General features: G+C 36.8%; 5 protein-coding genes, 1 long non-coding RNA gene and 1 pseudogene across 8 annotated transcripts; 5 read left to right on the top strand and 2 right to left on the bottom strand.

The window, feature by feature from the left end:
• Nucleotides 1-174: 174 nt before the first annotated feature.
• LOC17884166 (calcium-dependent protein kinase 31) lies at nucleotides 175-3,086 on the top strand. The gene is made up of 8 exons (XM_006289961.2): nucleotides 175-852; nucleotides 1,251-1,394; nucleotides 1,475-1,627; nucleotides 1,882-1,994; nucleotides 2,110-2,277; nucleotides 2,367-2,494; nucleotides 2,618-2,720; nucleotides 2,811-3,086. The coding sequence occupies exons 1-8, from the start codon at nucleotides 294-296 to the stop codon at nucleotides 2,898-2,900; spliced, it is 1,458 nt and encodes a 485-aa protein (XP_006290023.1). The 5' UTR covers nucleotides 175-293; the 3' UTR covers nucleotides 2,901-3,086.
• A 247-nt stretch (nucleotides 3,087-3,333) lies between these two features.
• On the top strand, nucleotides 3,334-4,512 carry LOC17883624 (putative F-box only protein 15). Its single transcript, XM_006288991.1, has one exon. The coding sequence runs from the start codon at nucleotides 3,334-3,336 to the stop codon at nucleotides 4,510-4,512; it is 1,179 nt and encodes a 392-aa protein (XP_006289053.1).
• Nucleotides 4,513-5,501: 989 nt separating this feature from the next.
• Nucleotides 5,502-8,409, top strand: LOC17881966 (calcium-dependent protein kinase 31). 2 transcript variants are annotated; one of them, XM_006287591.2, is made up of 8 exons: nucleotides 5,502-6,075; nucleotides 6,608-6,751; nucleotides 6,825-6,977; nucleotides 7,189-7,301; nucleotides 7,438-7,605; nucleotides 7,696-7,823; nucleotides 7,948-8,050; nucleotides 8,143-8,404. In XM_006287591.2, the coding sequence occupies exons 1-8, from the start codon at nucleotides 5,517-5,519 to the stop codon at nucleotides 8,203-8,205; spliced, it is 1,431 nt and encodes a 476-aa protein (XP_006287653.1). In that variant the 5' UTR covers nucleotides 5,502-5,516; the 3' UTR covers nucleotides 8,206-8,404. The 2 variants fall into 2 exon arrangements, with proteins under 2 accessions (XP_006287653.1, XP_023636622.1); XM_023780854.1 differs by having other exon boundaries at nucleotides 7,438-7,823; nucleotides 8,143-8,409.
• Nucleotides 8,410-8,692: 283 nt separating this feature from the next.
• On the top strand, nucleotides 8,693-9,832 carry LOC17884642 (putative F-box only protein 15). The gene has a single exon (XM_006289910.1). The coding sequence runs from the start codon at nucleotides 8,693-8,695 to the stop codon at nucleotides 9,830-9,832; it is 1,140 nt and encodes a 379-aa protein (XP_006289972.1).
• Nucleotides 9,833-11,582: 1,750 nt separating this feature from the next.
• LOC111830058 lies at nucleotides 11,583-13,161 on the bottom strand. Of its 2 annotated transcripts, none has more exons than XR_002833268.1 (8): nucleotides 13,116-13,161; nucleotides 12,949-12,982; nucleotides 12,671-12,806; nucleotides 12,440-12,564; nucleotides 12,260-12,317; nucleotides 12,113-12,176; nucleotides 11,956-12,013; nucleotides 11,583-11,881 (listed from the first exon to the last, which is right to left on the bottom strand). It is a non-coding gene; the product is annotated as an uncharacterized LOC111830058 (long non-coding RNA). The 2 variants fall into 2 exon arrangements; XR_002833269.1 differs by having other exon boundaries at nucleotides 12,118-12,176; nucleotides 13,116-13,160.
• Nucleotides 13,162-15,319: 2,158 nt separating this feature from the next.
• LOC17884585 lies at nucleotides 15,320-18,338 on the top strand (annotated as a pseudogene).
• Nucleotides 18,261-20,408, bottom strand: LOC17882334 (F-box/LRR-repeat protein At3g58980). Its single transcript, XM_006287721.2, has 3 exons — nucleotides 20,008-20,408; nucleotides 19,019-19,922; nucleotides 18,261-18,950 (listed from the first exon to the last, which is right to left on the bottom strand). Exons 2-3 carry the CDS (start codon nucleotides 19,907-19,909, stop codon nucleotides 18,537-18,539), a joined length of 1,305 nt encoding a protein of 434 aa, XP_006287783.1. The 5' UTR covers nucleotides 19,910-19,922; nucleotides 20,008-20,408; the 3' UTR covers nucleotides 18,261-18,536.
• Between the last annotated feature and the right edge of the window lie 5 nt (nucleotides 20,409-20,413).

Here is a 20,413-nt window from a genome sequence, read left to right as displayed (position 1 = left end):
AATTCTATAAAACTAAAACACATTGGTTTCAAACCTAAACCAACGGTTCAATTAACGCCTTCATTGCCAAACCCTCTAGCTGAATTAGAGTGCTTGGGTCTTCACTTTTTCTATATAACAAAAAGACTAAAAATATGAATATTTAAAGACTATTGACTTTCAAAGACCAAGCGTACAACTTCTGTGTTCAGATGATTCTCCTCTCCTTAAATCTTACATCTTTGAGTTCCTCGAAATTTTCATCTTCTTCAACCCAAAAAGAGAAGTCTCTGGAAAAGTCATAATCAGATTAAATGGGTTGCTTCATCAGTAAAGACCCAAAACCATCGAAGAAGACGATACTCGAGAAACCATTCGTGGACATCAGAAAGCTTTACACCATCGGGGAGAAATTGGGTGAAGGCCAATTCGGTATAACACGAAAATGCGTTGAGAAATCAACAGGTATGACTTACGCCTGCAAAACCATTCTCAAGACGAAGCTAAAGAGCGAAGAAGATGAACAAGCCGTGAAGAGAGAGATTCTGATTATGAAGCATTTGTCTGGAGAACCAAACATCGTCGAGTTCAAATGTGCGTACGAGGATAAAGATTCCGTACATATCGTCATGGAGTTTTGTGGTGGTGGAGAGTTATTCAAAAAGATCGAAGCTTTGTCCAATGCGGGCAAGTTTTACACGGAGAAAGATGCTGTTGAGATCATTAGGCCTATTGTGAATGTTGTCAAGGTTTGCCATTTAATGGGTGTGATGCATCGTGATCTAAAGCCTGAGAATTTCTTGTTCTCGAGTAATGATGAGGATGCTGTGCTCAAAGCTATTGACTTTGGGTGTTCTGTCTTTATCGAAGAAGGTGAGCTCCAAAGATTCCTTTCTTTGAGTGTGTGTTTGATAAGTTTTGGATCCGAGTATGTTTTTTTTCGTCTGTTTGCTTTAGTCATGAGCAAAAATTTGGTGACTTTTGTTTGTATGCATAGAGATTGGGACTAAAATCTGAGGTTTAGAGGTTGATCTGTAATAGAATCATCTTAGGAGTTTGATAGTTTTGGATTATGTAAATGTTTTGAATCTTTAGGATTGTTATTTCACAAGTCTCTTTAGTTTGCTTCAGTCATGAGAAAATTTGGTTAATTTTGTTGATTTGGTCACTCGTACATTTAAGTATCAAGAATAGTGTTTATATTGTCAGTTTGATTCTGATATTTGTACATAATTGACTTGATGCATTGTTTCTGAAACCAACAAAAACAGGAGAAGTCTACCGGGATTGTGTTGGGAGTGCTTACTACGTTGCTCCTGAAGTATTAAAGGGAAGTTACGGGAAAGAAGCAGACATTTGGAGTGCAGGCATTATTTTGTATATCCTGCTCTGTGGCAATCCTCCATATGTGGCCGGTAAAAACTTTACTACTGGATTTGTTTCTTTTTGGTGTTTGATCTGTAAGTTATAGGTTTATGTTGTGTATACATTGTAGAAACTGAGAAAGATCTGCTGAAAGAGATATTGAGAGACGAAATTGATTTTAAGAGCAAACCATGGCCTTCTATATCTGTGAACGCACAACATCTTGTCAAAAAGATGCTTACTAAAAACCCTAAGGAACGAATCTCTGCTGCAGATGTTCTTGGTATGTTCCTTTATTTTCTTTTCTAGATTGTTATAAAGCCAACAAAAAATGTATCTGTTTTTGATTCTAAAGAAATCAAATTAGATGAGGCCATGATTGTTAGTGTTTGGTGGGTGGAATTTAGGTGAGTTCCAAAAGAAGCTTCAAGAATCCAGAAGTGGGTTCACTATGTTTCCTCAAAAGATATGATATGTGAATCTTTGAAGTCTTAATCTTGTTCTGACTGTAATGTTAACTAGTCCTGTTGTGTATAGGACATCCATGGATGAAAGACGGAGAAGCTTCAGATAAGCCTATCGATGGTGTTGTTTTATCCCGTTTGAAAGAATTTCGAGATATGAACAAGTTTAAGAAGGTAGCTCTAAAGGTAAAGAGTGTCCAGTTCTTTCTCATTTAAGTTACACATCATATTCTTGCAAATGATCTTTCTTCCTATAACTGTATATGAAGCATTGGTTATGATGTGTGCGTCTGATTTGCAGGTTAGTGCATCAAATCTATCAGAAGAGGAAATCAAAGGTCTTAAGACACTGTTCAGCAACATTGATACCGACAAAAGTGGCACAATTACTCTTCAAGAACTCAAAGCAGGTCTAACCAGACTTGGATCTAAACTCTCTAAAACAGAAGTGGAACAACTCATGGAAGCCGTGAGTAATCATCAAGTCTTTTAACTCGCCATTTTGTATTATTACTTGTTGAATCCAAAATCTTGAATACAAGAGAAAAAACTTTTCAGGCTGATGTGGATGGTAATGGAACAATCGACATAGATGAGTTTATCTCTGCCACGATGCATAGATATAAATTGGATCGAGATGATCATCTGTACAAAGTATTCCAACACTTTGACAAAGACAACGATGGGTAGGTTTCTTCCACTTTTGCTTAATAGTTGTCAATAGAAACAAGAATATATGAATAATGTTCTTGTGAGAAGCAAAGAAGTAGAGTTTAAACTAAAATATGAAATGATTGTCCACACAAAAGGCACATAACGAAGGAAGAGTTGGAGATGGCGATGAAGGAGCATGGTGTAAGAAGAGATGAAGCTAGTATCAAAGAAATCATAACCGAAGTAGACACCGATAATGTAAGTTAGTCCAACTCCAAATCATGAAACATGAAAATTAGACTGGTTTATTTTGAAACCTAGTAAGTAATGAACACAACTCTGTTACAGGATGGAAAAATAAACTTTGATGAGTTCCGGACAATGATGAGAAGTGACAGCAGCTTGTTGCCACAAGGGGAACTTCTTCCTATCAATTGAATCAAATTTGTGTGCACATACAGCTCTTGAATAATTTCTTGTAAAATCCACTTTCTTTAAAAGAGTCATTCTTTTGGTATTTGTGTTTCTTACAAGGTGTCAAAGTGTGTTAACATATATTTTTCAATCATAAATTGATAACAACACAACATATATGAAATGAGACCCCCTCTATATTTAATTATAGCTTAAACATGTTTTGTGCAATTTTCTATAAAAATATTTTTAGTAAATTGTACTTCTACCTAGTTTTTGGTATAATTTAATGCTAATGGTATTGTTGGTTCGGTTTAGACGTAGCCAATTAGATTCGGTTGGTGACGATTTGCTTTCACATTTTGACGCTTAAAGACTTAAAAGTCTAACCTAAACCTAATTAACTAAACCTTACGACTCAAGTTTCGACTTTAAGGGTTTTTAACAGCGAGCGTCAATGGCTTCCTCGGAGCATTCGCCGCGGTCGTTGCCACTGGAGTTGATAGAAGAAATACTTAACAGGATTCCTGCTGAGTCTTTGAACCGATTCAAGTCGGCGTGCAAGGAATGGCACGATCTCATTACCGACAAGAGATTCATGTACAATCACTTGGATCACTCTCCGGAACGATTCATAAGATTCGATGATAAAAAGACAGTTCAAATCATGGATCCGGTGACCGGAATCCTCACATATTCACCTATCTTAAACGAGTTTTGCTATCCATATCTGATTGATTATATGGTTCACTGTGATGGACTAATGCTGTGTATGTTTAATGATTCGGGAGTCCAACAAGCAATACACGCCAATCTCGCAGTTTGGAATCCTTTAACTAGGAAAATGAAATGGATACAACCCTTGGTCTGTTACTATACAGCTGATTACTTTGGGATTGGATACAACAACACATGTCGCCATAACTACAAGATCTTGAGGTTTTCTGGTCCTCTGTCTTTTGAATTCAAGTACTGTGAGATATATGAATTCAAGTCTGATTCGTGGAGAATTCTTGATGCTACTAAGTTGTTTGATTGGGCTGTAGATACTCAGTGCAGAGGTGTGTCAGTGAAGGGTAACATGTATTGGATTGCTAAACGTAAAGACAAGGAAGCATTTATCCTAAGTTTTGATTTCTCCACGGAAAAGTTCACGGACATATGCTTTTGTCCTGGCTGTGAAACTCAACAGCAGTACTACCCATTCTTGTTTCCTCATTTGTGTACTACTCGACGAATAGGATGTTTCAATGGAGATAGACTATCTTTGTTACTACAACATGGTCAAGCATGGTCAATGGATATTGAGGTGTTGGTGACAAACAAGTTGAGTGACGAGGTTGTTTCGTTTAGCAGATATTTTAATGTCTCTAGCCCTCTTCTTCCGGCGTTACAGCCTTCTTATAATAAGGCTCATCCGGGATACTTCATTGGCAAGCACGGCAATATCATGGTCTGGTCTGAGGGATATGTCAACGAATATAATAAGTGCTATACTTGCATCATTCTTTACCAAATTGATAAAGGTGGAATAAGGAAACAAATTGAGACACGGGGACATCAAAAGTCACGGTACCATACCTCGTTTATTTCTAGCTACGTGTATGTTCCAAGTCTGATTCCGGTTCAAGTATAAGAGGATTTGTTTCTTCTTCTTAAAAGCTCTGTTCTTTTTGTTCTTGGTCTTTGTCTTTGTTTTTTTTCTTTCTTTCTTTTGAAGTACCTTGTCTCTTTGCAATGTAACTTTAGTAGTATAACTTCCATTTTAGATCCTTGTGGTTTTGGTGATTGTGAAACAAGGAGCAAGACAAATATATACACATTGGAAATGTATGTATCATAATCCAAGAAATCAAAGTATACAAAGGAAAAGGTAGGTTGGTGGGTAGTAGTACTCCCTCCACAACAAGGTGGAAACTTTTGAAAGCCATCAAACAAACATCAATCGCTGAATATGATTCAACAGCTCTAAATATGTATGGCGGCACCATAAGAAGTCACACATAGATTCGGCTGTTAGATACAAGAGTTAACTAACTTAGAATGCAAGTTTGAAAAGATGATTCATATAAAAACAGACTATAAACCATAACAAAATTTATTTAAATTCACTTGTTAGAGCTCACAAATATGAAAGGGGACAAACACAAAAAAACAAAGAGAACCAATGTAAGCTGATCATCCTCACGGATGTGTTGTCTGATAGCATATATATGTGACTGCAACTCTGCTGGATGATTCCTCAAAAGGTCTTTGATACCATGTAATGCAATCTACTCAGACAAAATCAAACCAAAAAACTGTGATCCAAGGAATAACAACGTAGCATTGTAAAGTAATGACCAATATTTTAATTCAATGGCTAAAAAAGTCGTCGAGGACAAAGTCAAATGATATAAAGAAATGACCACTTTGAATAGTTAAAACTTAAAACCAAGAAAAAATTAATTTAATGTTGGCACTTGCCTGGAAGTAAAATAAACAAATTTGAACTAAAAGAACAATAATACTATTTGTATATGCTTCAGACCTTCATTAAAGAAAAAGCTACAACTTCAAAACCCAATTCCAAAGTTTTAGACTTTTTGACAATCTTCTGAGGTTCTCTTCTCAACGATAATCTTCTACAAACTCAGAGTAATGGGTTGCTACAGCAGTAAGTACCTAAGACATTCGAAAAGGACCATACTTGAGAAACCATTCGTGGACATCACAAAGCTTTACATCCTCGAGGAGCAATTGGGTGAAGGCCAATTCGGCATAACCAAAAGATGCATAGATAAATCTACAGGTACGACTTACGCCTGCAAAACCATTCTCAAGACGAAGCTAAAGAGCGAAGAAGATGAACAAGCCGTGAAGAGAGAGATTCGGATTATGAAACATTTGTCTGGTCAACCAAACATCGTCGAGTTCAAATGCGCTTACGAGGATAAAGATTCTGTACATATCGTCATGGAGTTTTGTGGCGGTGGAGAGTTGTTCAAAAAGGTCGAAACTTTGTCCAATGCGGGCAAGTGTTACACGGAGAAAGATGCTGTTGAGATCCTTAGGCCTATTGTGAATGTTGTGAAGAATTGCCATTTCATGGGTGTGATGCATCGTGATCTAAAGCCTGAAAATTTCTTGTTCTCGAGTAAAGATGAGAATGCTGTGCTTAAAGCTATTGACTTTGGGTGTTCTGTCTTTATCGAAGAAGGTGAGCTTGAGATTTTTTTTTCAGAATTTGACCCTTCTTCTATAGGTTTTGAATTTGGGTGTTCTGTTTGATATGTTTTGGATCCAATTATGTTAGTTTTAGGGCTCATGTTGACTTATGTTCCAATGAATAGTAATGAGATGGGACTCAAATGTGAGGTTTGCACAAAGACTCTGTATTTTCGAGAATCGGGTTTATTTTCGCTTACTTTCGGACTCAAAACTGAGAGTAGAGGTTGATCTTTGATAGACATCTTAGGAGGTTGATAGTTTTGGATTTGGTATGTTAATGTTTTGAATCTATAAGATTTGTTTTGCACAAGTCTCTTTAGTTTGCTTTGGTCATGAGAAACTTTGTTACTTTTATTCTAATGCATAGAGATTTGGATTTGGTGACTCACACATTATGTATCAAGAATTGGGTTTATATAGTCTTTTGTTGTACAAATTGTTTTCAAGTATGCCATATTAGTTAGTGTTATTCTCATCATATGGTTAATTTGATGCAATTGTTATGAAACCAACAAATACAGGAGAAGTATACCGGGACTGTGTCGGGAGTTCTTACTACGTTGCTCCTGAAGTATTACAGGGAAATTACGGGAAAGAAGCCGACATTTGGAGTGCAGGCATTATATTGTACATCCTTCTCTGTGGCAAACCTCCCTTTGTGACAGGTTAAAACTTAGAAGCTAACTGGATTTGTTTCTTCTTTGATCTGTTATTTATATATGTATTTATTGATTATAGAACCTGAGGCACATATGTTCAATGAGATTAAGAGAGCCCAGATTGATTTTCAGAGCAAAACATGGCATTGTATAGATGTGAGGGCAAAACATCTTGTCCAGAAGATGCTTACTAAAAATCCAAAGGAACGATTGTCTGCTGCAGAGGTTCTTGGTAAGTCACTATTAATTCTCTTTCCTAGATTGTTTTAGAGCCAGCACAAATGTCCAAGAGAACCTTCAAGGATCCAGAATTGTGAAGGGCTTGTTCCTCAGAAGAAATTCCATTGTTTAGATGTTAAAAAAAAAAAGACACTGTGTACAATCTTGAAGTCTTGTTCTTGTTCTGTTCTGTAATGATTGACTACTATCCTTGTTGTATATAGGACATCCATGGATGAAAGATGGAGAAGCTTCAGATAAGCCTATTGATGGTGTTGTTTTATCCCGTTTGAAGGAATTTCGAGATATGAACAAGTTTAAGAAGGTAGCTCTAAAGGTAAAGAGTGTCCTGGTCCTTTTTTAATTTATGTTTACTAGTCACTTGAAACATATCATATCCTTGCAAATGATGTTTCTTCCTATATATAACTTTGTATGCAGCATCAGTTATGATGTGTGCGTCTGATTTGCAGGTTAGTGCAGCAAATCTATCAGAAGAGGAAATCAAAGGTCTTAAGACACTCTTCAGCAACATTGATACCGATCAAAGTGGCACAATTACTCTCCAAGAACTCAAAACAGGTCTGACCAGACTTGGATCTAAACTCACTAAAACCGAAGTGGAACAACTCATGGAAGCCGTGAGTTATCATCAAATCTCTGAACTCGCCATTTTTGTATTATTACCTGTTGAATCCAAAATCTTGAATACAAGAGAAAAAACTGTTCAGGCTGATGTGGATGGTAATGGAACAATCGACATAGATGAGTTTATCTCTGCCACGATGCATAGATATAAATTGGATCGAGATGATCATCTGTACAAAGTATTCCAACACTTTGACAAAGACAACGATGGGTAGGTTTCTTCCACTTTTGCTTATTAGTTGTCAAAAGAAACAAGAATATATGAATAATGTTCTTGTGAGAAGCAAAGAAGTAGAGTTTAAACTAAAATATGAAATGATCGTCCATACAAAAAGGCACATAACGAAGGAAGAGTTGGAGATGGCGATGAAGGAGCATGGTGTAAGAAGAGATGAAGCTAGTATCAAAGAAATCATAACCGAAGTAGACACCGATAATGTAAGTTAGTCCAACTCCAAAACATGAAACATGAAACATTAGACCGGTTTATTTTGAAACCTTGTAAAGTAATGAAGAAAACTCTGTTACAGGATGGAAAAATAAACTTTGATGAGTTCCGGACAATGATGAGAAGTGACAGCAGCTTGAAGTAACAAGGGGAGCTTCTTCCAATCAGTTGATATTTATCTGTATGCTCTTAGTTCTTGAATAACGGTTTAGGGAAGAAGAACTTAACCAAATAAACTGATGTGAGGGTTTTTTAATTTCTTGTAACTTATATATATATTGATTAACTTGATCTTGAACTACAATAGTCAGCATGGAATAAACTGGTTATTACATTTGGAACAAAGAAATGAAAAACAAAGCTTAGATAGTTGCAGAGCAACTCTGTCCTGATTAATATTTCGGAACCGCTTAAATCTCAATGTTTTTGGTTTACTTTAATTGGTAATTTCGGTCCGGTTTAACAAAACCGTTTTTGGTTCAGTTAATCACGATTCCTTTTACAACTCGGCGCTTAAAGTCGTAACCCTAACCCTCAAAGGAAACAAGGAACCTTATAATTCAAGAAACCATCTCTCTCGGACTCTCTGATTCTCTCTCTGATTCGATTCAATCTTTAAACAGAGAACATCAATGTCTTCCTCGAAGCGTCTGTCACGGTGGTTGCCACATGAGTTGATAGAAGAAATACTAATCAGGACTCATGTTAAGTCTTTGCACCGATTCAAGTCGACGTGCAAGCAATGGTACGATCTCATCAGCGACAAGAGATTCATGTACGACCACTTGGATCGCTCTCCGCAACGTTTGATAAGAATCGACAATCATCAGACGGTTCAAATCATAGATCCGGTGACCGGAATAATCTCAGATTCACCAGTCCCAGACATGTTTCGCTCTCCATATTCGATTGCGTTTATGGTTCACTGTGATGGACTAATGCTGTGTATGTGTTATCAAACGGGTATCCATCTTGGAGTTTGGAATCCAGTAACGAGGAAAATCAAATGGGTCGAACCGTTGGATTCTTACACTGACACTGATTACTTTGGGATTGGATATGGAAATACGTGTCGTGATAACTACAAGATCTTGAGGTTATCTGGTCCTTTGTCTTTTGAAGATCCAGCACAGTATGAGATATATGAATTCAAGTCTGATTCGTGGAGAACTCTTGATGCTTCTAAGTTCATCTATTTTGTTGTAGATACTCAGGGCAGAGGTATGTCAGTGAAGGGTAATATGTATTGGATTGCTGAAAATGAAAACAGGCAATACTGTATTCTAAGTTTTGATTTCTCCATGGAAACGTTCAAGAACGTATGTGTTTGTCCTCCTTTGCGGGGTAACAGACCATTAGGTTGTTTCAGTGGAGATAGACTCTCTTTATTACTACAACATGTACAACCTGATGATTTTGAAGTACCAACTGATATTGAGGTGTGGGTGACAAACAAGCTGAGTGATGGAGTTGTTTCGTTTACTAAATATTTTAATGTCACTAGCCCTCATCTTCCCTTGTTACTGTCACATACTGACATGGCTCGTCCGGGATACGCCATTGGAAATCACAAAAATATCATGGCATGGTGCGATATATATCTAGAAGAAGATGGTGAGTGGTATACTTGCATCACTCTTTACCATATTGATCAAGGTGGGATCAGAAAACAAATTGAGACAGGACGATACGCCGATGTGTCGACACGGTACTATGACCAGTTTATTTGTAGCTATGTGTATGTTCCAAGTTCCGTTAGTGTTCCAGAATAAGAAGGTTTTTTGGTGTTCTTAAAACTCTGTTTTCTTCTTCTTTGTGTTTGTTTATTATTGGCCACCAAGGATCATTCCTTCGACCATGTATTTTGACATCAACAACTATGTTACTATACTGCAGATGTTTATTGACATAGACTATTTGGATTCTGTAATGATCTTGTCAAGTTTTACGTTTTGGTCTGTGTTTCAGAATCATTCAAAATATACTTTTTACTTGATTTGGAAACCAAAAGTATAAAACTTATCTTAATTACTTTGGGATTGGTACAGACTACAAAGTATAAAACCTAAGACTACTGAGGCAGCAACTAAGAACAATAGCATTCGCTTCAGGAGAGACTGTGCAATCAAAAAACTAGGCTAAACAAGACAATTTGAGATCAGTAAGCTTCAGGACAGACAGTGTAATTAATTTATGCGATATCAAATCACTTTGTAAAAAATCTTGCACAAACAGAGCCGAAAAGGGAACATGAACTGATTTAACGAGTTATGATCTTGTCATTAAAAAATGATATTGGTAATTGGTAAAACAGTGAAAGTTAATATTAGAAGACTGTGAAATGAGAGTCAAACTAACCTCAATCAAGATCTCGCGAATGAGAAAACCTTGAAGCATTCCGCATGTTATGTAGATATACCTACAAAGAGAAACATAACAATAATGAAGTGGACCAAGTTGTAATCATGAAAACAATAATCATTAGTGATTGTAGTTAGGAACATACCGATATTAGTTTGGTCATTACAGCCATGGAAGACCTGCAATCATATCGTACTTTAGAGCAAAGAAAGATGATAACAAATTTAAAAATAAAGTGGTAGAGTAAAAAGTATTAAGAGGAACTGACCTGATTGAGGAATAGTATAACAATTACATATATATATATATATATATATGAGACATCGTGACTGAGGTATCAAAGAGGATTATAAATGGCCCATTTATGACTTACCAGTTACTATCGCTCTACATAGCAAAAATAAGCTCATTGACCACTGCATTCTGCTATAGATACTTATGCACAAGAATGATTTTTTGAAAAGAAGATGAACTTAAAACCCCCACTTGCGGGACAAGAAAGTAGAAGCTGGATTGTTAGTTTTGTTTACTAGTTTTCATGATAGCAGATTGGATCATAGAAGGAGACCATTCAGGATGAAAAGTCTTGACGTATGCAGCCACGCCTGTAACATGTGGACAAGCCATAGAAGTTCCGGACAAAACAGAGTACTTCACATGTCTTTTGTCGATCCCTACGGAAGATGGTGAAGCCAAAGGTGAATATGCAGCAAGAATCTCCACTCCTGGAGCCCGTTACATCTGGCTGCAATCCATCAACGATTTTCTCTCAGACCAGGAAAGCAAAAAAAAAAAGAATCAAGAGAAAATAACTGTTGTACCTTTAGAAGATCAGCTGCAATAGTGTTTGGACCGCGAGCAGAAAAGGAAGAAATTGTAGGAGCTGTTTGATTAAAGATTGCCTCAGTTTTTAGAACAGAACCTAGCGGGGACCTGAGAAACCAAAACACAGAGGTATCAGGACAAAGAAGGAGAATCTAGAGAATATTTAGAGAGAAGATTGCACGTTACAAAAGTATTGTGCTTTAGAACAAAGAAAGATTACAACAAACTCCAAAATAAAGTGCTAGAGCAAAAAATAAAAGGCACTTACATTGTTAGAGCAACCCATGTCTAGATGTAACAATGAGCAATAAAAGGCACTTACATTGTTAGATGTAACAATGAGTGATATGTATAAATTTTGAGGTGCCTAGTAATACACAAGAGGCTAAATATCTAAATTCCAAATTGGTGAAAAATAACATTCATTTCTGGACAGACTGGTAAATGAAACAGTTGACCAAACATGACAATATGTGATCAATTACTCCACCTGTATATCACAGTTCCTCACTCACTCACACTTTCTCTTTTTTCTTTTCTAGTATCTACTTATTTATGTGTATGTTTCCAACTAACCTCAGCACCAATTCCAAATCGAAAACCATCTGAAAATCTGGTAGTTTTGGAAACTGTAACTGTTCAAGAAGACACATCTCACAGTTTAGTTACAAATAAAAATATTAAGCAAGTTCAAGATCCGGTAATTTACCTGTCCACTTGGCAAAGGAATAGCTCTGCAACTTCGAGATCCTCTATCACAATGCAATCTGTGTGTGATATGAACATGAACAAGTTAAGGTCTAATCACTACAAACGATATTGTGCAATTAGATCAATACTAATAAGATTGTGCAAATAGAATTAACCTAACCACAATTAAGATTTAGCGATTAAGACCTTGAATCATTCCCCATGTTAAAGTAGATACACCTGCAAATAGAAGCAAACCAAAGTAAAAATTTAAGGGGAAGAAATTGAAATATTTGCTAATTGGTATCAGAAACTCTTCCTACCACTGTAACCTAAGAGTTCGATTTGATCAACGTTTTCCACCATAAGACTGCAGCATCTCTGAATATAACAACTTGGAATAAACAAAACATATTGCAGCAAATATGTAGAGCTCAAGAGTAGTGAATTAAGAGACGTAATAGCAAAGGAAAACAGGAACAGAGAGATACAATCAGAGCTACCTTAGTAATAATGGCAATATGCACCAACAAGCTTCAGCATTTTGGGATGTGCCTTAACCTCCCTCAGCAAAAATCCATTACAACTTCAAGGTCTTGTTTCAGTAACTAGCTACATATGGATGCACCTAAAAATATGTAAACAAAACAGAAAAGCTCATTCATAACTAAGAATGTGTTGCACAATCATGTTATAAAACTAGAGCATGATGCTACAACAACAATTAGAGTTACCATTGTTAATGGTAGAGCCTAGAGGGTAATGAGCTCCAACAAGCTTTAGCTCTTTGGGATGTGTCTTCACCTCCCTCATCCATAAGCCATTATACCTTTAACCATTTATTAGCATGTTACCGTTACGTCTATACACCTGTGAATATAGAAACAGACAAAAGTAAGAACGAAAGAGGGATAAACTTGAAATATTTGCTAATGGAAAGGGACCAAGTTGTAATCATGAAACCAACTACTGTTTAATCCTATATTAAAATAATCGTAAGTGATGAGCATACCGACATTGTTTTGGTCATTGCAGCCATGGAAGACCTGCAAAAAGTATCGTGCTTTAGAAGGCAAGTAATAAAATTCGATGAACAATAAAATTGCTTCAGGACTAACGTGTTAGATACCAATTTATCGAATGGTCAGAACTCCGAAGAAACATAAAAGAAGAACTTACCGTAGAAGAGACCATAACTAACTCTGTGCGTCTTTGTTGTGCTATGTGTTACCACAAGTCCCGTTGGACACAAAACAGTAGATTCCTTCATAAATAGAGCCGAACAGTTGATGAAGGTTACCTACAACGCCCAAAAACCAGATGAACCCTAGAAGACTCAAACCAACATATATCAGAATCTTTAATGACAGAGTGTGAGAGAGAGATATATATAAAATTGAAACACAAAGAGAACAAGTATAAAGAGAGAGTAGAAGACGAACAAGTGTAAGCAGAGAGATTTGTGTTGATGTAATTTTGCAGACAATTTTAGTTTGGGAGAGGAGAACTCCTATATATAGAGTATGCGACACTAGTAAGCAAAAGAAAAACAAAAAAAAAGGAAATTAAGCAAGCATTAATAAGAAAAAAGGAAATTACTCAAGCTTAATTAAAAAGGAAATTACTAAAGCTTATATAAAAAAAGGAAATTACTAAAGCTTTAAAAAAAAGGAAATTACTAAATCATTAAGAAAAAAGGAAATTACTCAACCACTACAAAAAAAAGAAATTACTCAAGCGTTAGAATGAAAAAGGAAAATTACTCAAACCTTAATTAAAAAGGAAATTACTAAAGTGTTATTAAAAAAAGGAAATTACTGAAGCTTTAAAAAAAAAAAAACGTAATTAATTGGGGTTAAAACTAACCGACTTTACTAATACAGTAATACTAATTATAATCTGGTTTATCTTTCCCTTTTTCTCATTATCATTCAGTTTATGCTAGTAACCCAATAAAATATTATAGGGCTTTTAGCCTAATGAGAAGCCCATTTAGAAGTTGTGAAAGATAAAGCTCCTTTTTAAGAACACATTTAGTTACTGTCGTCAATGTCGAAGCTGGTTTTTCCGAAGCCAATTCATCGATTTCAGTTGTTTGCGTATGGGTCTTCTTTGTCCACCATTGTTAGCCACGGATTGAGCTTTATATTGTCGATTTTGAAATCGCTACAATCACGGAACAAAATCTGGGCTCGTTTGTATGTGTTTCCCTCTGATTGATATCTCGTGTAAAGCTTCTATTTGAATTGTGCGATTGTAACTTTCAAAAGCAATGCGTGTATCAATTTGCTTTGAGTTGGTTTAGATTGTGAATCTAGCTTGGTTTTGTCTTGCCTTATGGATTTGTAGGACGCCCAAGTCGTCGTGAAGTATCTGTGGTCTTCGAATATAATGTGGTGTCTTAGTCCAACGGTCCAAGTCTTGAATTGACCAAGTTTTCACAACTGTATCTGGGGATGTTATATGTTTAGTTTTGATTCCGTGGAACCAATATTTCTCAAACTTACTATGTTCTAGTTAATATTGTTCTTAATTTTGCTAATGTCTCTTGTTGTAAACTCTTGTGGAGAAGGTGATATATTGTATCCGTCTATGACACTGAGATTTTCTTTGATGTCGTCAACATGTAGACTTGTCGTCGATGTCAAGATGTAGAATTTGTGTGTTTTGTTCTGTAGTACTAGTTGAGGTTTCTTTGTGTTCTTGCACTTGGTACCAAACTATAATTTTTAGTTGCATAAGTTTTATTCTTAAACCATTCTTCTAAATTATAATCTTTAGTTGCGCTCGTAAATTGTGGAAGCATGTGTCTTGTTCTTTTCTGAATTTGTGAGTTTTTTCTTTATTGTTGTTACGATTTCTCAGCATGTGGAAGCACTCGTAAATCTGGTTTCTTTGTCTTACTGTACATGGTAACAGATTAAAAATTCTAGTTGCATAAGTTTTGATCTGAAACCATTCTTCTAAATTTGGTTAACTGAAACAAATTCTACATGATGTGATCTCACTTGGTGTTGGTCTGTTGAGTAAATAACTGAAAAAAGTTTTGATTCAAAACAGAGAGTTTTGTTATATTTTCTGCTAGTTCTCTCCGTCTTCGTTTTCTCCCAGGTTTGTCTCTTCATGGCATTTCAAAACTTGGCTATATCTGTTTGTTGAAAGGATTTAGGAATCGGAAACCAAAAAGTGTATAGTGGTGATTTAGGTAATCGGATTGAGTTGATCTATAAACCCCTTATTCGTTGTTCGTTGGCTATATATGTTCAAATTATATCTAATTGGCTTGCTTGATGAGAATATAATTTATGTGATATATGATGATATATGAACTCCCCATTCGACTATCTTTTTCCTCTTTATCCTCCTCACCAAGACCAAAGGAGATGGTTTTAAGAAGATGCGGTGTGTTTGAAACTGATGAGGTTTGGACTCCCAAAACTCTACCATCAGGCTCCATTTTCACTATTGTCTGCTAGGACAAAAGGCTAGTGTTGTCCAACATCTGGACAACCAAACATTGTTGAGATCAAAGGTGCTTATGAAGATAGACAATCTGTGCATTTGGTTATGAAGATAGACAATATGTGCTGGTGGTGAGTTGTTTGATAGGATTATAGCTCAGGGTCATTACTCTGACAGAGCTGCTGCTGGTATCATTAGGTCCATTGTGAATGTTGTTAAGATTTGTCATTTTATGGGTGTGGTTCATCGAGATCTCAAGCCTGAGAATTTCTTGCTTTCGAGTAAAGAAGAGAATGCTATGCTTAAAGCAACTGATTTCGGGTTGTCCGTCTTTATTGAAGAAGGTGAGCTATAGGTTTTAGTTTTGATGGAATCATCTTTGGATTTGGTAGTCCAGCTGTTTGGAATCTATAACAATCTATAAGATTTTCTTGCACTAGGCTCTTTAGAATCGAGAATCGTCTTAGGAGTTTGGTAGTTCATTGAATTGTGATCTCAAGCTCGAGTAACAATGAGAATGTTATGCTCAAAGCAATCAGTTTTGGGGGTTCTCTGTTCGTTGAAGATTGTTCATATTCCTTAGCGTATTGATAGGTTATGGATCCAAGTATGTTTATTAATGTCTAGATTCTATAAGACTGTCTTGCACAAATCTCTCTAGTATTGAAACTCTGCATTTTTTGTTTTTCTTTGCTTTAATGATGAACTGGATCGGTGAGTTATGTTCCAATGCATAAGGATGAGACTAAGACTCTTTAGTAGAGAATTGGGTTAATGTTGTGTTATTGGACAGATTGTGATCCTTGTGATATTGTCATGTATGTCATTTTCGTTTATTTTGATTTGTCTGTTAATAATATGCTTGATGCTACATTTGTGAAACAAACAAATACAGGAAAAGTTTACCGGGATATAGTTGGGAGTGCTTACTATGTTGCTCCTGAAGTATTAAGGCGGAGTTACGGGAAAGAAATCGACATTTGGAGTGCAGGTGTTATTTTGTATATCCTTCTCAGCGGTCATTACTCTGACAGAGCTGCTGCTGGTATCATTAGGTCCATTGTGAATGTTGTTCAGATTTGTCATTTTATGGGTGTGGTTCATCGAGATCTCAAGCCTGAGAATTTCTTGCTTTCGAGTAAAGAAGAGAATGCTATGCTTAAAGCAACCGATTTCGGGCTGTCTGTCTTCATCGAAGAAGGTGAGCTCTAGGTTCTAGTTTTGATGGAATCATCTTTGGATTTGGTATGCCAACTGTTTGGAATTTACAACAATCTATAATTTTTTCTTGCGTTAGGCTCCTTAGTATAGAAAATTGGCTTAGGAGTTTGGTAGTTCAGTGCATTGTGATCTCAAGCTCGAGTAACAATGAGAATGTTATGCTCAAAGCAATCATTTTTGGGGGTTCTCTGTTCGTTGAAAACTGATCATATTCCTTAGCGTATTGATATATGATTGTGTTTGATAGGTTATGGATCCAAGTATGTTTAGATTCTATGAGACTGTCTTTCACAAATCTCTCTAGTATTAAAAAAACTCATTTTTTCCTTTAATCATGAACAAGATAAGTGACTTATGTTCCAATGCATAAGGATGTGGCTAAGACTATTTAGTAGAGAATTGTGTTGATGTTGTGTTATTGGAGAGATTGTGATCCTTGTGATATTGTCATGTATGTCATTTTTTCGTTTATTTTGATTATTATGTTAATATGCTTGATGCTACATTTGTGAAACCAACAAATACAGGAAAAGTTTATCGGGATATAGTTGGGAGTGCTTACTATGTTGCTCCTGAAGTATTAAGGGGAAGTTACGTTAAAGAAATCGACATTTGGAGTGCAGGTGTTATTTTGTACATCCTACTCAGCGGTCTACCTCCTTTTTGGGCCGGTAAAATCCTTTAAGCTAACCATATTCCTTGATTATATTTTTCTTGGGGTTTAGTCTGTAATCACATGTTATATTGTAGAAAATGAGAAAGGAATATTCGATGAGGTTATAAAAGGTGAAATCGATTTTGAAAGCCAACCGTGGCCTTCTATATCTGAGAGCGCGAAAGATCTTTTTAGAAAGATGCTAACCAAAGACCCTAGGAGACGAATCACGGCTGCACAGGTTCTTGGTAAGATAATGTGAACACCAGTTTTTTCCCCAATATGTATGTGATCTAACTTAATCATTTAAAAAAAAAAAAAAGTCCATATTAGAAGGCTTGATTATACATGCTATAGGCTCCACACCAGAATAACATTGGTAGTCCATTGTATAGGTCTTAAAAAGACATGGTGAATCTTGAACTCTGAACTTGATCTTGTCTTTGAGTTCATAGTCGTCTAACTAGTAATGTTTTACTAATATGTAGCAATCCTTGTGGTTTATAGAACATCCGTGGATCAAAGGGGGAGAAGCACCGGACAAGCCTATTGATAGCGCTGTGTTATCTCGTATGAAGCAATTCCGGGCAATGAACAAACTTATAAAGTTAGCTCTAAAGGTAAGAAATTATCTTTCTATATTCATAATTGTGCATCTTGCTTATCCTCTTGCAATCTCGTTGTGTTCTCTAGAAAAATAAAACGTCGGGTTGTGATTTGTGTGTTTAGTTTGCAGGTTATCGCAGAGAGTCTATCAGAAGAAGAGATCAAAGGTCTTAAAACCATGTTTGCGAATATAGATACTGACAAAAGCGGGACAATCACTTATGAAGAACTCAAAACTGGGCTTACTAGACTTGGGTCTAGACTCTCTGAAACTGAAGTTAAGCAACTCATGGAAGCGGTAAGTTATCTTCAGCGTCTTGATCTCAGTTAAGATCTTGAAAAAGACAGCTTGAAACACATGATGATAACTTTTCAGGCAGTTTTTTTTTTTTTTTTTTTTTGTAACTTTGATGAGAATCTTCTTACTCCAAATCAAGAATATATATTTTAAAACCCAATATTACCGTTGACAACGCAGAAAACAATTATCAGAAATCCAATATTTCATTCTAATATTTAAAGACCGTTCAGACTCCTGAAACTCATCTTGAGTACAAATGTCATAAGCTTTCATCTAGAGTACAAATGTCACGAGTCAAAAGTTCAAAGTAATCACATAAGAAAGACAAACAAAAGAGTGTTTTCAATATCAATTATCATATAGTTGCCGCTCCAAACCTCACAATGCATCCATCTGACTTCTTGTACATTCGTTTCAAATCTCTGACCATGCGATTACGTTCTTTTCCTTCCTCAATCTCAGAAGTGATCTCCATAAGTCGCAAGCATGAACATTTCTTAAGGAAATGAGAGATTCCGGACAAGCAATTACGGTCATATATTTGTAGATAAACCTCTTCCAGGTTTGAGTTACGTAAGAAGCTGTAACCTTTCAGACATTGGCAGCCCGCTTGATGAAGGTACCCGGTGAGCGAGAAGATCTTGACCTTCGGAGACTTATCCATCAATGCCGGGAAGAAATCCCAACATTCTTGACCGTTGCCAGGGTTTACTTCCAATTCAGTCAGGTTTGGAAACATTGGTATTGCGTGTCTAAAGAGACTAAAGACCTGCAAAGGCAATGAGAATCATGAAGGTATCAGGTTGGGGAACGGAAATAGACAACAAAATATCTTACCGTGAGAGTGTCTGCAGACCACAGTTTCAAAGTTGTCACATTACTCAGCCCTTGAATAAGTCTGGTAGCATCAAATGCTTGGTTCATCCTCAGATGCAAAGAGAGCTGAGCTATAATCAGTGACTCCAAGTGTACAACACCATAGCTATGGGGAACATAATCACGGTAATACAAGAGTTCAAGCTTTGGAGTGTTGAAAACTAAGCGTGTATGGTCATCATTAGCAAGAGCAGTATCAGTGTTAACAATCCAAAGCACACTAAGGCTTGGACTAGCGATTTCTCCTCCCCACTTCCAGAGGCCCCATTTCACATCATGAATATCCAATGAGTCCAAAACAGGGCAAGCAGAGAAAAGCTTTTTGAAGACACAGGTCTGACCTGGAGGAGTGTCAAACTGAACAGAGTGAAGCTTGAGGCTGTCGAGCATGGGGAAAGAAGCATTCTGAGGGAGGCTCGTAACTCTCAAATTTTCGCCTATCTCCAAGTTTCTCATGGTCTTTGCGTTGAATATTTCACAAGGAAACGTATTGGAATCAGCCTTGATTCTGATTCTTAACTTTGTGATACCTCGGCGAGCAACTTCATCAAGAAAAGAACCCAACCTATTCAGATGATCTTGACAAACATCAGATGGAACATCATACTCGATGACAACTTCGTTGATACGAGTTGTGGCATCCAGAAGAGAGATTCTTGCCACGAACTCGACGAAGTCATCTCCTTCGGCATCTCCATGAATGTTCGTGAATTGGAGAGAAGGGATGATGTCAAAAAGATTACGGTACTCAAAAGCAAGAGTCTTGTGGAAGGCAGAAGCTTTTGCTGAACTAAAAGAAACGACTTTTCGAACAAGATCGCTAGGTAGATCCCTAAAGCCAGACCCAGACATGCTTCTCTAAACCCTAAATCAGAACATGGGTCGCTAGTGAGTAGTGAGTATTATTGTAAAGGAAACAAAGAATGCAAAAGGAGGGAAAGAAGAAGAACCTTGTTCACTTCTCTGTTTCAGTGTATCGATCTCGTAAGTCGCAAGCAAGGGGGGGAAGAAACAGAATGAAGACGAAGACGACGTAATATAGCCGAGTCTATTGGGCCTCTTAATTTTGGGCCTTACTGAACCAAAATTAAGGCCCATTGTTTACACAAAACCTCGCCGCTCTGGTTGGAGCGGCGTGGCGGAGGAAGGATCCGTCGGGACACGAGGTCTGCCGGGAATTGGTGCCATCAACGGATCGTATTGAACTTTCGAAGATATCCCGAGGACCAGATCTGCTGGAGCCGGACTGTTTTGCGCCATAGAGGTGTGCGTTGAAGAGGAGGAAGAAGAAGGAGGGAATCGCGTATGGTGACTGCTTACAAGTTATTAACTGAGACTTTTTGGTAATGGCTTACG

Source organism: Capsella rubella, unplaced genomic scaffold (genome assembly GCF_000375325.1).
Source record: "Capsella rubella cultivar Monte Gargano unplaced genomic scaffold, Caprub1_0 scaffold_6, whole genome shotgun sequence".
Classification (NCBI taxonomy): domain Eukaryota; kingdom Viridiplantae; phylum Streptophyta; class Magnoliopsida; order Brassicales; family Brassicaceae; genus Capsella; species Capsella rubella.
This window is presented reverse-complemented; position numbering and strand designations above follow the sequence as displayed.

What these genes read in the sequence shown, in the direction of transcription:
- LOC17884166 (XM_006289961.2), top strand. Translation starts at nt 294, where the DNA reads ATGGGTTGCTTCATCAGTAAAGACCCAAAACCATCGAAGAAGACGATA. An exon ending in TTCTGTCTTTATCGAAGAAG is followed by an intron (nt 853 to 1,250) that starts GTGAGCTCCAAA and finishes CAACAAAAACAG; the next exon opens with GAGAAGTCTACCGGGATTGT. An exon ending in CAATCCTCCATATGTGGCCG is followed by an intron (nt 1,395 to 1,474) that starts GTAAAAACTTTA and finishes TATACATTGTAG; the next exon opens with AAACTGAGAAAGATCTGCTG.
- LOC17883624 (XM_006288991.1), top strand. Translation starts at nt 3,334, where the DNA reads ATGGCTTCCTCGGAGCATTCGCCGCGGTCGTTGCCACTGGAGTTGATA.
- LOC17881966 (XM_023780854.1), top strand. Translation starts at nt 5,517, where the DNA reads ATGGGTTGCTACAGCAGTAAGTACCTAAGACATTCGAAAAGGACCATA. An exon ending in GTCTGCTGCAGAGGTTCTTG is followed by an intron (nt 6,978 to 7,188) that starts GTAAGTCACTAT and finishes TGTTGTATATAG; the next exon opens with GACATCCATGGATGAAAGAT. An exon ending in TTAAGAAGGTAGCTCTAAAG is followed by an intron (nt 7,302 to 7,437) that starts GTAAAGAGTGTC and finishes TCTGATTTGCAG; the next exon opens with GTTAGTGCAGCAAATCTATC.
- LOC17884642 (XM_006289910.1), top strand. Translation starts at nt 8,693, where the DNA reads ATGTCTTCCTCGAAGCGTCTGTCACGGTGGTTGCCACATGAGTTGATA.
- LOC17882334 (XM_006287721.2), bottom strand. Translation starts at nt 19,909, where the DNA reads ATGTCTGGGTCTGGCTTTAGGGATCTACCTAGCGATCTTGTTCGAAAA. An exon ending in GGTCTGCAGACACTCTCACG is followed by an intron (nt 18,951 to 19,018) that starts GTAAGATATTTT and finishes TTGCCTTTGCAG; the next exon opens with GTCTTTAGTCTCTTTAGACA.